General features: G+C 38.4%; 1 protein-coding gene across 1 annotated transcript; it reads right to left on the bottom strand.

Annotated features, from left to right (window-relative positions):
• Positions 1-2459: 2459 nt before the first annotated feature.
• Positions 2460-17825, bottom strand: FBXO45 (F-box protein 45). The gene is made up of 3 exons (XM_046658811.1): positions 17188-17825; positions 10675-11031; positions 2460-6615 (listed from the first exon to the last, which is right to left on the bottom strand). Exons 1-3 carry the CDS (start codon positions 17500-17502, stop codon positions 6430-6432), a joined length of 858 nt encoding a protein of 285 aa, XP_046514767.1. The 5' UTR covers positions 17503-17825; the 3' UTR covers positions 2460-6429.
• Between the last annotated feature and the right edge of the window lie 25 nt (positions 17826-17850).

Below are 17850 nucleotides of genomic sequence, written 5' to 3'. Positions count from 1 at the left end.
ACAGGATGAAGCCCAAACTCCTGAGCATGACAATTACCATCTGGTCCCAATCTCCCTGTTTCATATCCTCTCCCACCCCTCTTCCACTATGCACCCTGGATTTCCATACATACTGGATCCACTTACGACTCTGTGTCATCATACATACTATTCCGTCTGCCTACAGTAGTGGATCTCTCCTCACTAACTCCTAGCTAAGAGCTGAGTCTTAGCTTAAATATCACTCCAGATTAAGTTAAATACTCCCTCTCTCCTATGCCACGCTGGACCTCATACACAACTCCATTAAAGCAATTATTCCATTGTTTCATGGCAGTCTATTTCCACATTTGCTTTCTCACTAGCTTGTGAACTTTAGAACAGGCCGTGTTTTTGTTTTGTTTTGTTCTCATCTCTACATCCCTAGGACCTGGCAAGAGTCTGGTATATATAGGTGTATAAAAATATTTAATGAATTATGAATTTCTTTTCTGCTTCTTTCATTCTTTCTGAACTACTGAGTGGGTGACTAGCAGCTGGGTGGGCAGGAGGATCATAATTTAGGAAGCCATGGTTCAGCTCCGGTCACATAAAACCCAGAGTGACCTAGGGAGTCACTCTTGGTTCCATGCGGCTCCATCAGCACTTAAGTTCATTATTCCTGTAAGCTGTGCTTGGAAGGGTGGATACATTTAGCTGCTCCAAAAACTCAACGTAGCCAGTTTCTGCTATCAACATGCCTTTCAGCAAGTAGTAGTCTGTCCAAACTCTTTATTGCTCTGGGCAACTTAGTAATGAATTGTATCACTCTTTGGCCTGTTGAAAGGGGGGAGTGAAGTCAGTGACTACTCACTCCAACCTTAAGCATCCTTTCCTTCAAAAGTAAAGGTGATCAACAAAGGGGCACAGAGGAATAAAAAATCTTTTAAACATTGGTTGGAAAATGTGAACAAGATGGCTACATTAAAATAAACAAAGATAGGGCTGGCCCCGTGGCCGAGTGGTTAAGTTCGCGCGCTCTGCTGCAGGCGGCCCAGTGTTTCGTTGGTTCGAATCCTGGGCGCGGACATGGCACTGCTCGTCAGACCACGCTGAGGCAGCGTCCCACATGCCACAACTAGAGGAACCCACAACGAAGAATACACAACTATGTACCGGGGGGCTTTGGGGAGAAAAAGGAAAAAATAAAATCTTTAAAAAAAAAAAAATAAAATAAACAAAGATAGCTGGCCTATTCCTATTACAATATGCCTCTAATTAATCTAACTTTGGATATTAACATTTTAACAAATTATTTCAGGGAGCCTTTCTCAAGGGAGATAGGACCTCAGAACCATTCCCATTACTCAGTTGAATCCCTCATTTTATTTTGAGAGGAAAGGAGGGAGCAGAAATACCATATGACTTACTAAGTAGCGTATCATAGACTAGGTAGACAGGACTTGACTTCCCTAATCTTTTTCTTATGTTTTCTTGTTTAAAAAGAAAGAGAAATTAAGGACTGTCAACAGGGTGACTGAAGGAAAATTCTCTAAATGATTTTTACTTCTTGAGTCACTCATCATGAAATCCTATACACACAAGATGATTAAGGACAAATCTTAACTCCTGAGAAGCTACTTCTTTTAACAAACTATATTCTGAAGAGTAGAGAACATGTTGCTCTCAGCAATATTTTAATGAATACATTAAATAAAAAGCAAACAGTTTGGGGGAGGATCCAAAAAAGAAATTAGGACAACAGACTGGTAAAGCTGTCCCTGGTATCTCTTTCCACTAAATAAAAAGATAAATACAGAAATTTTACACCTACTTAATTTTCCTTTAGAAAATTAAAACCCTTTGTATAAATCTTAAAGATTTTATTTTTTTCCTTTTTCTCCCCAAAGCCCCTCGGTACATAGTTGTATATTCTTTGTTGTGGGTCCTTCTAGTTGTGGCATGTGGGACGCTGCCTCAGCGTGGTTTAATGAGCAGTGCCATGTCCGCACCCAGGATTTGAACCAATGAAACACTGGGCTGCCTGCAGCGGAGCCCGCGAACTTAACCACTCAGCCACAGAGCCAGCTCCCCTTTGTATAAATTTTAACATACTAATACATCAAGCAACTTTTACCAACATGATCAATTGACTCTCTTTTAAGCTTTTGGATCACAGAAGCCATTTGTTCAGCCACGCCTGCCTCTGTAACTCTTGGCAAACAACTGTATTATCAAACAATTGTTAGCTGGGGGCAGAGGCGACAGGGGACAGAATCCTGGTGAATTACTATTCCCCGTCCACGTTCCAGTCTAAACATGGGAAATGCGGATTCCATTATTAAAAGCCACGACACTCACAGGTAAACTCCCTCACCACATCTGGCTACTAAGGTACCCCACTTTTTCTCTCTAATGTATAAGCAAGTCCCTTGTTTTAAATGTAAGCAATCACAGGTTAATATTTGTTTTAACTTTTTATTAAGAAACTAAAGCAAAACACCAGAATTTCCAAAAATTAAAATACAGAATTCTAATTTTAATTCTAAACAAGTATGAAATCTACATCAAGAACTAAAAATCAGAGTTTACCAATATTTAAGAATAAAGGGGAATGGCTAAAATGCATCCACAGTCATTATTTCTTCCTTATTAGCCTCAGATTAGCATCCTTTTCCTTTGTGCTTCACTTGGACAGAATACAGAAAGAATTCTCCCTCATCTATCTTTTGTTACTGTAGTCTGCAACTTCAGAGTTTGTTTTCCTACATAGTTTTTTCTCTGTTCCTTCAGCAAATACGTGAGTACCTGCCTAATGGGCTAAGATGATGTGGGCATAAAGATGAATCCATCAGAGATCCTGTCCTAAGGTGTTCAGGGGAGATAAAACACCAAGAAATAATCAATAAACATAAATAAATTTATACAAGGTATAAAGTAAAACAGCACAAGTTAAGTATAGATAAAATATAAACATAGGGAAATTTCAAGGAAAGAGAGATTACACTCAGCTGGAGGAGTTGAGGAATGCTTTATGAGGGTAGTATTTGGGTTGGGAAGGGAGTATTCCTTCCAGGAAGGCTTCAAAGGGGTCCTGATTGTGGTGGTTTTGACTTCTGGGAAGTAATCTTCTCAATACTAATCTTTAAAATAAGGTCCTTAAGTTTCTATCTCTTCAAACTGTTCATTTTTTTTAAATGATCAAAAAATATTAATATTACAGTCTATATAAACAGCAGTTTGGGCACTTAAAAAGTTAATTATACCTACTATATGGTTTAGGGCTCTGTTGTTTTCGAAACTCTTTCCCAGGTCAAGTCATATCTAAGAGGCGGAAAATGTCTAATAATTGAGCCATAACTTTAAGTCTTCAACGGCAAAACCTACTTGCTTTTGGTGCTTACATGAATAAGAAAAAGGAGATGAAATAAATGGCTTAACATTCAAAAGTCAGACAACGAAAAAACAATAGCAACTATGAAATGATATATATTAACCACAGAATTCTTTGTATGAAAAGTTTTAATGAATTATTAGCCATTGACCATTACAGACTTTAACCCTTAATATTTCTTCTTTCCTATGTAAAACCAGATAATTTAAAACAGCCTATCTCAAGTATGACAGAAGACCATAGTATGAATAAGAGTAATAGTAATGTTTGCTTACACATCTGCATGCTTCACTAAAGTTAAGAACCAAAGAAAATGCTCCCGGTTTCCCAAGTCAACAAAGCAAACTCAATTACACATTTTTTCCTGATCATAGTTTCAGCTGAAAGACAACAAACACTACTTTGCCTTTCAATAGCACTTATTATCCATTGCACAAACATTTTCCTGTTATTTTCTCCTTTACCCTCAATATCCTTGTGAGGTAGTGAAGGGAGGGAGCAAGGATTTCTTTAAATTTTGCAGATGAGAAAACTTAAGGTGAATTTAGAATGCAACCTTGGCAGCAGATTGAAATCACCTGGGAAGCAGACCAACATCAGAATCTTAGAGTATGGGAGCCAACATCAGTATTTTTCAAGATGCACATGACTCCAAAGTACAGCTAAGGCTGAGAACCACTGGTTTAGAGGAGTTATACTCAGTCTTCAGCTGTGACTTCTACCTAAACACTCTCTCAGCACCAATGAAAAAGAGATTCCATTTCCTTGAACGCTGTAGCTGTTTAACATTCTGTGCAGCTACTATTGGTCTCCAGTAACGAATCAATCAGGTTAGATATGAAGGCTCTTCATTCTCCTGATGTTTATGGTAAATATGAACCTCCATTTTATAAAATTTGCAAATGGGATATTAGGAAATTTAAATTTTTGACATAAGAATGGCTTGTTAAATATTTAGGCAATTCTTTGATTCTAGGTTCAATACGCACTCACCATGTGTTTCTGTGTTCCATTAAGCACCTTCAAAACTTTGTTACAAGTGCATGTTTACCAATAAGACAAAACAGAAGTTATAAACAAAACTCTCAGTAACAGCTCTTGGAATTAGCTGCATCACAATCTGAAAAAGAAACAAGTACTGAAAGGACTTTATAGTTTTCTAAATAGCTCAATCTTCATCCTGAACCAGTTCTCTTCTTTACTTAAACTTTAAACTTTGCCAAATTGAGTTGTTCTACACCAAGAAAAGTAAATTTCTGTAGCAGCTATATTGTCTAATATAATTTCACTCTGTACTATTAAATATGGTCTCCAGGAGATTTCTTCTTGACATGGGTATCAAAAAGGATCTGTAACAGATTTCACCTTTAAGCAACATACCAAATACACAATAAATATTTGTAAACCTGTCAGGTGGCAAAAAAAATCTTTGTTCATGACTGAAATCCCCCACTTCATAGGAGTACTGATAATCTTAACTCTCAAGGAGCAACCCAAGAACCCCAGCCAGCTGCTTGCTGTCCCTAATTTTATTAGATTTAAAACAAAATACACATACAGTAATAACCTAAAAAGTACAAAGATTCCACTTGCCTTAGTCAATTCTTATCACAAAGATGTATTTGAAACCATACAATTATACTTTCATACAGAAAGATGATGCTGTTTCTCTTCTAACAAAAGAAAATCTCAGCTCATGTATGTTGGATTATTAATTTAAAAGAGTATTAGTGAAATCAGATTTATTAGTCAAAAATTCAGAACAGGAATTAATGTTAAGTTCTTCTACAATGAAACTTTCAAAATATTGCCAACCTGAAGGTTTCAGCACAAGGTGTTTTATTTCAAGTCCCATGGGGGCAATTATCTATAATGAGATTAAGAACACATTCTTAACCTGGGTTCAGGTTGGCACTGTTTCAGGTGCATGAGTAAACATTTTTTGATAACCCCAAGGAAGAGTTTGAGGCTTAGATTGTTGCATGATGTAAACAATATGAAATTAAAAAAAAAATTATAATATCTGCAGCATTATAAAGTTACAAAATAAAGGGACCAGTAATCAATTCCTTTCCTAAAGTCTGTGACTAACAGCTTCCTTACTTGAGTCCTATAAGAGCAAATGGCAACATTCGGTGTTGTTATGAGACACTTTCTCAGAAGGCCAAAATATAAAACCAGATACTACAAGATGCACATTATCATTACTATTACTGACATATGTATGATTAGAAATAGACTCGCCTTCCCTCATCCTTAGCCAGGAGATGAGGGATTTTAACAATAATTTTGATCTCTAAAAAAAAGACTGTAATAGCTATGGGAACTGTAAACCAAATATAATACAGAATCAGCCAATACAACACATCTCCTCTTAAAATCCTCTTCTTTGTAGTTACCCAATTGTCCCTAAATGTTACTCTAATTTTGTACCATGTAGTGGTTTTTAAGAAACTGAACTAGAACAAAGAAACCCCTTTGTCCTGTGTTTTTTTATACAGTTTTTTTACACACATATTGTATATACAACTTTTAAAATAGCTGCACAATTTTACATCTCACTGTTAGAGAAGTGCAGTCCAGGCAGACCATGCTTCTCAATATATTAAAAATATTAAATAAAATCCAACCAGTTTCATACTTTTCTAATAGTCAAGCTGGCTGGAAAAACAGGTCTGGAGAAAAAACAGGCAGTTGTAAAACAGGATCAGTCTTTCTTCACAAACACACTACTTAACAATCTTGCTATTTCCTTATCTTATCCCTTTCATAGCATCTCTAAAATCTCACCTTAAAAGTTGGAAATAACACACTGCTGACTTAGAGACAAAATCTGTTGCAACATGCATATGTCAACTGCCCACTCAACCAGCTGCAACCCTGAGGATTTTTCTGGCCCAGTAGAAAGAGGAAACACTAAGATAATCTCTGCTGTAAAGCTGCTTCTCCAGTTAACAATTTCGTGTGTTTTTCAGGATGTTTCTTGGGCATGCATGTATGACACTGTCACTTCATGATTCTACTTTCAACAAGCAGATATCTCCTCCACTCTGTCTTTCACCCCAAGAAAGCCACTGTCATCCATCCAAAGGTTTTCCAAGGTAAACCAAAGTCACTTCTGTGTTGCCATATACAGCAGAAACTGCTGGATATAAGCAGGCCTTGGGAAGTCCTCTAAAGGCCACCCCCAGGAACTCATATCCACGTTCAAAAGCTAAAGTCTTATCTTCCATGTCCAAGATGACGCGAATTCTTTCTCCTATCTGCAAAGACATCAAAAAAAGGTTAGAAGAAAACCCACTACAGCTAGAAGAAACATGATACAAATCACAATATATCCTAAAAGTTATCTAGAAAAACCAGAAGAGAACTTTTCAGAAGAAAAGTATTCTGGTCAGGGAGAAACATCTAGAAGAAAGAACATTTATCAATTTCACCACAAATGCTTCTTTTGACAGTCTTTTTTTTAATTTTAAGACTTGCATGGGATCTACATTTAATACTGAGTTTAAATGTTCTCCCGAATAGTCCCCAGATTTTACTTACTCTGTTTATAGGCTTTTCTTATGAAGGTTACCACTAAAATCCATAACTTGGAATATTTTACCAAAAAAAGGCTATCTAAATAACCTTTTCAAATTATTACAGTATATATATATATATATATATATACAATGGAATATTATTCAGCCATAAAAAGAAACACAGTTTTGATATGTGCTACAACATTGATGCACCTTGAAAACATTATGCTAAGTGAAATAAGCCACACACAAAAAGATAAATATTGTATGATTCCACTTATATCAGGCACCTAGAATATTCAAATTCATAGAGTCGGAAGTAGAACAGAGGTTACAGAAGCTGAGAGGAGGGAGAAATGGAGTTATTGTTTAATGAATACAGAGTTTATGCTGGGGATGAAGAAAAATTGGGGGTATAGAGAGTGGTGATGGTTACACAACATTGTGAATGTATTTAATGCCACTGAATTGTACACTTACAAATGGTTAAAATAATAAATATTGTTGTCTATACTTTACCACAATAAACAAATTACTATAATAAAACACACAGCATTTAAAGTTTACAAAACAGTTCTATATACAACGTGGAACTTATATAATCAAGAACAGCCAAATCTGACTCCAGATTCTAAAGATGCAGAATAGGTTTATTAAATAGTCACTTTGCAGGCAACTGCTCTGAAACATCTGTTTGTTATAAAAACAGCAGCACTGATTGTTAAACTAAACTGGAAGCATAACGTATCCAGTTATTTTCCCATTTGGAAAAGTAAGCACAGAAATAAGGATGTTTTATCTTTATAATTTGCATCTATAAAAAGTTGTTGCATCTACATACTTAGAAGCAGAAAGTCCTATCGTTTGCAATCAAAAGTCATAATACTTCCCAATCATGGTAACTCCTGCTGTTGTCATTACTTCCCTTCATTGTATTTCCTGTCACAAACTACAAACATCTGCTTTTTTCCTCCCTTTGCCCAACTCACAGTTTAAGCCACACCCCATTTTATGGTCCTAATCATCATCACCACTACTGCCACCAAAAACCTTAACAACAACAAAAAAATTGAAACGAAAAGTTAGTGTTTTGTTGGGTATTCATTTTATGCTTTATTTGCATTATTTCATTTAATCCTCAGATCAATCCTAGGAATTATCCTTATTTTACCAAAGATGACACTAAGAAGACAGAATGGCTTCTGGTGAAATTTGCAAGTCTGCTTCACCTTTGACTGAGCACATAGCATGCACCCAGCACAGGCAGCAGAAAGCAGACGTCTTAGTAGCTCTAGGTGTCAGAGGGCAAAGCTTGGAGAAGGCAAAGCAACTGCAAACTCAGAGAAGGAACTCCAGAAGTAACGGAAACACAAAGAGGATGAGCCCCAAAATCTGAGGATAAACTGCCCAAATTCTTGTGTGACCGCTGTTTTACACAGACATAGGGGAAACCCTCAGAGAATCAGGCTGAAAAAGTAGCAGCTAGAAGACCAAAAACCTGAATGAAGACATTAGCTGCTGCACACCATGGGGGAGACAGGGTTTACAATTTGAGTCCAGGCAAGTTAATTGCTTACTAGAACACAAAAACTTACACTTTTCAGAAAAGCAAAGTAATTTCTAGAAGAAAAAACATTCCAGAGTAACTACTACATATTACCTGCAACGTCCAATTTTCAATTCAAAAATTACTGGAAAGTGCAACTCATTCTCAGGGGAAAAAAGCAGTCAATAGAAGCTGACTCCAAGCGGGCCTAGAGGTTGGATTTGGCAGACAAAGACTTCAAAGCAGTTATTATCAATATGTGCAAACAATCAAAGAAAAATCTAGTATTAATGAATGGACAGATACAGATTCTTAATAGAGAAATGGAAACCATAAAAAAGAACCAAATAAAAATTCTAGAGCTAAAGAGCACAATAAGCAAAATTCACTAGCCTGACTTAATAGCAGAGTTGAAATGACAATAAAGAATCTATGAACTTGAAGACAAAGCAACAGAAATTATCCAATCCAAAAAATAGAACAAAGATTTTTTAAAAAAGAACATTGCTTCAGAGGCATAGAGATATGGAAAATATGAAGCAGTCCAACAATTATATTAAATTTAAATGGATTAAACACTCAAAAAGGCAGAGATTATGAGATAGGGTTAGATAAAAAGAAAGACCCAATTATACACTGTCTAGAAGACCCACTTTAAATACAAAGACAGATTAAAAGTAAAAGGATGGGGGAAAAGAGGTACCTTGCAATAGTAAGCATAAGAAAGTTAGAGTGGCTATAGTAATATTAGACAAAATAGACTTAAAGACAAGCAATATTACTGGAGTCAAAGAAAGTCATTTCACAATGATAAAAGAGTTAATCAAGTGGGGAGATATAACAATTATAAATGTATATGCACCTAATAACAGAGCTCCAAAACACATGAAGCAAAAACTGACAGAACTGAAAGAAGAAATAGATAAATTAGCAAGTATAGTTGGAGATTTCAACATTCCTCTCAGTAAATGATAGAACTCGTAGAAAGAAAAATCAGTAAGGATATAGAAGACTTGAGCACTGTCAACCAATTTGACCTAATTGTCATTTATAGAATATTCCACACAAAAACAGGATATACATGCTTTTAAGCACACATGGAACATTCATCAAGATAAACCATATGTTCGGAATAAAACAAGTCTCAATAAATTTAAAAGGACTGAAATCATACAGAGTATGTTCTCTGAAAAACAAAGACTAAAGGACTTTCACTACAAAATCACCACAAGGCTGGTCATAGGACTTTATCTTCAATGATTATTAAGTCCAAACACCCTTCTCCTTAGGGTAATTCCAGAGCCTGAAAGGACAGTGAGGAAAGGATTCTGTGAAAGAAAATCGTTCCAGGCTTTTATACCTCAGGAAATGAGATATATTTTTAGTTCTTCTACTTTAGTATGCCTGACTTGAGGTCATTACTAAGGCTAGAGCTTTCAGGCCACATGTTCCACTGAAATATGCAATCTATAATTCCTTAAAATTTCCAATTTCTTATCAGATTATTTTAACATTCTTATCAGATTTGTTTTAGACTCTGCTAAATCTATGGTAATCATATAGCTTTTACAAGTAGGAACTATAATTATGACCCCAGAATCAAATGAGTATGGCGTAAGGCTAAGATGAAAAGAATAAAAAAATACAGTAGTTTGCCTGAACTTGTCTGTCTTCACAGAAATCTTTGACACAAACAGATTAATAAGTAGCAGAGGGTGAGTACGTGTGTGTATGCACATAGGCGCGTTTGTGGGGGTGAGATGTCTAGAAAAAGTAGATTTGGATGTGCCATGATATAGGAAAGATGACAATCTAGAACATGAGTTGGTAAACTATGGCCCCTGGGCCAAATTTGGCCTGCAGCCCATAAATAGGTTTTATTGTAACACGGCTATGCTCATTTATTTTCTTATTATCTATGGCTGCTTTTGTGTTATAAAAAGAATTGAATAGCTATGACAGAGATCATATGGACCACAAAGCCTAAAATATTTACTATCTGGCCATGTACAGAAAAAGTTTGCCAACCTCTGATTTAGAGCAAAGATGGACTGCTCAAGGTCAAATATGTATTAGGAAACAAATATTGAGATGCTAAAACATTATTATCAGGGTGGCAAAAAAGGTCAGTTACATTATTTATTTAAAAATTACCAAAAATACACAAAGCTATATAAAATTTTGTAAATTTAAAATAAATTAAATCATGAATTGACAAAGGCCCACATCTGAGAAAATACCCAGTTTCTCACCTGATATTTTGGTGCATTGTTGCATTGTGGAAAACTGCCATTGACTTCTCCATTATGTAGCAGATTATTGTCCACCAGATTCCAGCCCCAGCTCTGGTCATCACTGCCCAGCAACGCCACATAACCTTGGCACTGCATGGGGGCCCGTTTTGTGGCAATTCCAATCACTGCCACAGTGCCCAGAGGGCCCTCCCACCACACCTCCCACGCATGGCGGCCCTCACTGAAACCAATCTTGGTCCTTGCACCATCAGTGCTCTGAGCAATGGGGTTTCGATGTAAAGTAAAACCATTCTTCTTAATGTAGACATTCCTGGAGCAGTCATTAGTGCTGAAGGCATGTTGGAAAGCACGTATCTGAAAAGATGAAAAACAGACCAAAAAATGGAAATTTGGTTTTTCTTAAATATTAAAAAGTACCCAAACTATAGGCTACATGTTTTTAAACAATAAAGTTATATATTTTTAAACAACACAATGAGTATTTCCAAAAAATGGCTGAAGTGTCAAGATGGGATACTAACATAAATTGTATGACATTTAAAAATAACTGCCAACCGTTTCATTATTGACCAAAATTCTAAATGTAGTATAATTTCTCCAAATAGACTTCTTAAAATATCAAGATATACAGAGAGTCCTTATAGAGATAACACAAATGTTTATGGATGACATAATGATATCTGGCAACTGCTCTGAAATATCCAGGTTTGGAGTGGGAGAGCGGGTGGGGTAAACAAGAAACCAGACTGCCCATGAATTAATCATCAGCAAAGCTTGGTGATAGGTATTGGGAGGGTCATTATTTTCACTACTCTTGTTTACATTTGATATTTTTATATCAAAAAGTTAAGAGATGCACAGTTTTCATGTTGGCAATGTTGTCATTAAAAAGAATATTTTAAGTAAAATAGAAAACTTAGTCATAGCAGCTCTAAAGTTTATGAAAAATTTTAATAACCACAAACTATCTTAGATCCTCAGCCTCCTTGCTAGGTATTACTCATACACCCAAACAGCACCACTCTCATTTTACCAAATCAAATAATCCCCTAGATAGCATCTAAATGCAACCACTAGAATTTAGAGAGAGAGTCATTAAGAGCAGCTACCAATGATGGGCCAGATTAGCTGATATTCAGTAATTATCAGTTTTTTAAGCTTCCAAAATAAAGAGAGTATGAAAATTGCTCCTCTGCACAAAACATAACGATTCCTCATGTTTTAATAATTTAAAGCTTTTGGTTTGTATGTTTTTTAAAAATCCCTTCTTGGGGCTGGCCCTGTGGCTGAGGGGTTAAAGTTCTGCATGCTCTACTTCGGTGGCCTGGGTTTGCAGATTTGGATCCTGGGTGCAGACCTACTCCACTCATCAGCCATGCTGTGGAGGCATCCCACATACAAAAAACAGGGGAAGACTGGCACAGATGTTAGCTCAGGGCTAATCTTCCTCAGGCCAAAAAAAAAGGAAGATTTGCAACAGATGTTAGTGGGGGTGAATCTTCCTCACCAAAAAAACAAAAACAGTCACCCAGTACAACTCAGGATGAGGATGCAGACCCAAAAGTCAATAGCTTGTTAGAGCAAGAGCCCCAAACAGAAGCCAGGTATTCAGTCCCCTCATCCAGCGTTCATGTACTCCTAGCCAGTACTTCACTGTTTCATTGCTGCACTCCACAGCAGAGAGATTTGAAACAAAAACAAAAACACCTGCTTGTCTCAGGTATCTCACATTTTCATAGGGAGGCTGTAAAACCGAAGTATTCCTACATTTTTCCCTATCTGATCCTATTTATAATACACTTTTAAGCACCTAAAAGATCAGAAGATAGGAATAAATGGAGGAGTAAAATGTCCCCAAAATATTAAATATTGCCTAAATAACTCAAAGATTACTCTCAAGACAATTCACTATATTTAATACTTATCTATGCCTACTTCTCAATTCTTATACATACCAATTGCTTTTGCTCTATTCTTATTCTCTTTGTCACACTGACCCTGTTACAATCTCTTCCTCAAACTTTTATGACATCTTCCTATTATCCTGGACTGATCCTTCACCGTATCCTTTTTTGGTGACCATTCTGCCTCTGCCTCCCAAAACTCTCCAGAACTCAATCCTTAATCCTCTCCCTGAATTCTTTCCATCCAGACTTGTCTTTCTAAAACAGCACCTTTATTACAACTCTTCACAGTTCAATAACCTTTGATAGTTCCATACTATCACATCAACTATAAATTCTTCTGCCTGGCCTGCAAAGCCCTCTAGATCTGGTTCCTCCTATTTCCCTTTCTAACTTCATGTTGTTCTCCTTGTCTGTAGTATCATAACTGCTTTCTCCTTCCATGTATCCTCTAGGACCAGCTCTAGTCTTACCATCTCCATAAGGCTATTTTTAACCAGGACCACCCAACCTCCCTCATTTCTCTCTTCTGAATTCCTACCCACAATATTCTGCACCATACAACACTTGATTCTGTACACACCTCAACCACTTGATTCTTGTAAAAAATATCTTGCCCTCTCAAAATCTAATCTAACCTAAACTGATCAAACCTCAATAGGAAATACAGAAGACAGAAGAACATGTTAAGCAACACCATGAGAATGAAATCTGTGAAATCCAGACTGAAGGAAACACTACAGGGTAAACAACCGGATTTCTTCAACAAATAAGTTGTAGGGGTAGGAGGTGGGGAAGATGGAGGGTAAATTTGTAGACTAAAATAGCGTTAAGAGACACATAAAGTGTTTGCCATGGGAACTTTATATAGATCTTGATTAAATAAACTGAAAGTTAAAAATACAACATTTGACATTTATGAGATAATTGGAAATTTGAACACTGCATTTTTTATATAAAGGAATTATTGTTAACTTCTTTATACTTTAGACGTGATGATGATATTGTGATTATGTTGTGTTCTTATCTTTTAGAGATGGATACTGAAAAATTTAGATGAAAGGGAAAAATAAATACACAAATTAATAAATAAAAACAATCTACAGTTCCTGTCTCACAGTCTCATGCACAACCTGGATTTTACATTATAGCAAACAGATTTAAGATCTAGTTTAGGATCTAAGTCTGAAATTTAGAGAATTATAGTTAGCTGCTAAGTATGACTGGAAAAATTCATGTTACCTGGTGACATGTAAAACTAACTTTTAAAAAGAAGACAAATCCTAAACAGATTGACAACTCCAAATACTTTCCAGTTTTGTGCTATCCCAAACCTGTTCCCATCCTTCTCTCAGTTACCCAGCTTCCCTGGAAATTCTATCTGATTCTTCCTTCTTCCTCATCTCACTCATCTAGTCAGCTGTCCACCTAGCTGGATTTGTTCTCTGTAACTGCTCTCCCAGCCATCCCCTTCTCTCCTCTACACACTTGTTCAGGTCCTCAGTATCTGTGGTATAGGCACTAACCCCTGCCCTCTCCAAGTCATCTTATGGCCTAGTTTTTCTAAAGCACAGCTCTTCTTTTGTCACTCTTCTGTTCGAACTTCTGTGGTTTCCAACTGTAGAACAAAGCCAAAACTATAGACTGAAGGTTGTATTTCAAGGACCTCCACGATATATCTACTTTCAGCTTACCTTTACAATCATATTTCCCACTACTTCAATTCGGTCTAACTAAACTATTTTCTATCTCTTTAGCCTCTCCTCTAAGCTCCAAACTGTAACAGCTGCCTATATAAAATCTCTTGGATGTCTCAAAAACACTGTAAATTCTACTCTACCAAAACTGAACTTGTTATTCCTCCTAAATCTTGTCCAGGTGATTCCTATATTATGTAAGCCAGATCCTAAGAGTCATCCTTAGCACCTCCCTTTTCCTCACTCCTATTTCAAATCGATTGCCAACTCCTGTAGATTTTACTTCCTAAATCTCTTCTAAATTTCCCCTCATCTCCTCTACTACTTACTTCCTAACTGATCTACCCATATTTCTAAGGTCCCCATCGAATCTGTTCTCCACACCTAAAGTTAGAAATAACCTCTTAAACATGGAAAATAATCATATTACCAATCCTGACTCTCCTAACCCCTTCTTGCTTACAATTCAAAATGGCTTCCCCATAGTTTGGCCACAGTCCACCTCTTCCATCTTATCTCAAATCTGCTTCACCTTTGCTCTCTATGCTCCAGCCACATTGATGTATTTTCTGTCCCTCATACTCATCAGGTTCCCTTCTAGAAGGCTCTTCTCTCTCCCATTGGCCTATTCATCTTTATCCTTCAGGTCTCAGCTCATGCATTATTTCCCCAGAGAGAGCCTTCCCTGACCCTCCCACCTAGGTCAAATCTTCCATTACAGACATTCAGAGCACCATGTATTGCGCCTTCACAGTACTTACCACAGAGGCAATTTTACAACTGTGTCATTACTTCATTAATATCCATTTTCCCCCTACTAGACTGCAAGCTCCACAGGGCAAGGCATCTGTAAGAGTTTGTGTCTGGTTTTATTCACCTTTGCATCTGCAAAACTGAGCATAGTGCCTGGCACTCATATTGTTTTAAATAAAAATATATACTGTACATATATTTGCTTTCCTCTTGTCCTGCTTTTGTTCAGGGTATTTCCTCTTACTAAAATGTTCCTTCTCATCTTTTAAATTCAGCTCAAATGCAATCTCAACCTCAAACCTTCTTCAATCTTCCACTCAACATGTAAATCTCTCCTTTCAATGAACTTCTAATATATATTTTTATATCTCTAACAATTAGGAGCAATTTCTACTATGTGTGAGTTCTTTCTATAGATTCTTTTCTCCTCTACTAGACTGAGGACTTCGTTACTAAGCTATCTGACTTCTTTTGAATTAATCTTTTTATCCTCAAGATATTCAAAAAAGTCCTGCAATATCTGAATGAATGTGTGATTAGTAGAAGCCTACAATACCTACAGCACATGTAGTAGAAAGACACACAAAGTATTAAAAACTTAAGAATCCTAAACTATCTCTGGACTGATACAACAGAAATAGGTAACACAGGCTGCCTTCACGAAGGGAAACTGGGTGGCTGGGGGACAAGGGCAAAAGGAAGACATTTTGCTTTACACTATTTTGCTTCTTTTAAATGTTGACTCTCATGAACACATTATCTATTACATATTATTACATGAATCTTGAATCATGTGAAACATATCAATTACAGACCAATTACAAAAATGTCTTAATTTAAAATAAGTAAAAACAATAAACTTATTGGAAAAATAAAAACTAAATAAAACTTAGGAAGACTATACGTTTATCAGGCCAAGTAGGACAAAACTGCAATCTTCTGCACCCAGCTATATAAATTACACCTAGTACCTTTTGAGCATCTATCACGTACAAATACTGTCCTAGTAAATTAACATGCTATTTCACTTAACGGAAAAACAATTTGACAGGTGACATATTTAACAGCAACATTCTTTATCTTATTAAAACCTGCTTTATTACAGAAGAATAAATTTTACATCTATTTCACATGGAAAAAATAATTTACTTCTTACTCTGACCTCCGTTGTCAGTCTGGATTAAAAGGGGATGTTTTCCCTTTCTAGTTATTATGGTTTACTACATTCCACGCCTGACTTTACCCTCTCTCAGATATGCTCTTGGTGACTGCTACACTAAATAGCTGTTATCCATCCAACTGAATTCAAGCTGAAGACCTTTTGTTTATATTGCCTGAAGAATCCTCTCAGCCCTGCCATAACCTGTCATTTGACATTTTTATCTGTATATGAGGAAGGCAGAAACACGCACAAGAATCTACAAGGAAAAAAGGCAGCAAAACTGGAATCAGCACGTTAGATGACAAATAGAACAGAAGAGACACACTATCAAGGTGGAACTATGAAAAAGTTGGCAAGGCAGTAGCCAATAATAGTGGGCAAAGCAGTATTATGACGGTTAAGTGGTGCCGATGGGAAGATGTTCTGTTAAAGCCTTATCTTGAAAATTAGTAGGATGCCTAGAACCACACTCACTTATAAGCCTGAAATACAGTAGAGTCAATTAAAGAGAACTTGAGCGAAAATAAATAAAAAATGGTTATGACTCAGAACTTGGAAAGGGTGAGGTGAATGTGGGGTGAAAGCAAAAATGTTCGAAACAAATCCGATGTTAGAGGCAGCCGAGACGATCTGAGCCTATCTGGAGGGCAGGGAGAAAAAATTGGATGAGAGTATCGAAAGGTGCAACAATGGGGGTGGTCTGTCTGGAAGGGGAAAGACTGTGCAAAGTAGGCTGAGTGATGGAAACCAGGGATGGGAAACCGTATGGTCCTTTAAAAAGTGTATCACGGAAGTGGGATGGGTTGAGGAGCAGAACTTCAATCCTAAAAGAGGATCATTATGGAGGGGGAAGGTGAGGGAAGGTATTGACGGGAGCCGTGGAAAGGCGGGATGGTGAAGCGAGGCGTCTGACTCAGAAGCTTAGACTAGAAGCACTGCGAGGGGGCCGGAGGAGCGGGACTGGGGGCAGCGGCGTGGCCCGGGGCTCCCTCACCTTGGCCTTGTAGCTGGGCAGGTTGCAGAGGATGTCCGTGCGCAGAGCCTCTTCTGCCAGGCTGCGGGCGCACAGGCTCCGCCACACCTCGCTGTTCTCATCGCCGTGCAGGCAGCGGTACCAGTGCTTGCACACCAGGGCGCAGCTCCGCAGCTCGGACAGCTCCAGGTAGGAGAACACCAACTCCAGCACCCGGCTGGGCAGCCGGCCCCCGACCCCCGCGGACCCGGAGCCCGAGCCGGCGCCCGCGCCGCCGCCGCCGCTACAGCCAGCGCCGCCCGAGGCTGCCCCAGCCCCCGGGGCCGGCGCCGCCATCACCTCACCAGCCGGCCCGAGGGCCGCCGCCACCACCGCCGCCTCCCCCCGTCTCTGCTAGGGAGGCCAAGCCTCGCCTGGAGACCAGAGCAGCTCGCTCACCGCCCCTTTCACAGTCAACCGCCCGGCCGCTCCACCACTCCCGCCCCTGCCCGGGGGCGTCCGCCGCGCGCCCCGCCTCACTGAGGGCAGACGCCCGGGCCGCACGGGCGTCCCCCGCCCCTCCCCCGCGGCTCAGCGCGGGCGCCGGAACCGCCCGACTCGCACGGCCTCCCAGCGGCGCGCCCGCGGCTCCGCCATGCGGGTTGAGGGCACGAAGCAAGGGCGCACGCCCAGCTCGTCCGCGGT

This window comes from Equus quagga, chromosome 4 (genome assembly GCF_021613505.1).
Source record: "Equus quagga isolate Etosha38 chromosome 4, UCLA_HA_Equagga_1.0, whole genome shotgun sequence".
In the NCBI taxonomy this organism is placed as follows: Eukaryota; Metazoa; Chordata; class Mammalia; order Perissodactyla; family Equidae; genus Equus; species Equus quagga.
This window is presented reverse-complemented; position numbering and strand designations above follow the sequence as displayed.

Coding starts and splice junctions, on each gene's coding strand:
- FBXO45 (XM_046658811.1), bottom strand. CDS start 17,502: ATGGCGGCGCCGGCCCCGGGGGCTGGGGCAGCCTCGGGCGGCGCTGGC. Junction 11,032..17,187: donor TGCCCAGCTACAAGGCCAAG/GTGAGGGAGCCC, acceptor TCATCTTTTCAG/ATACGTGCTTTCCAACATGC. Junction 6,616..10,674: donor ACAATGCACCAAAATATCAG/GTGAGAAACTGG, acceptor ATGTCTTTGCAG/ATAGGAGAAAGAATTCGCGT.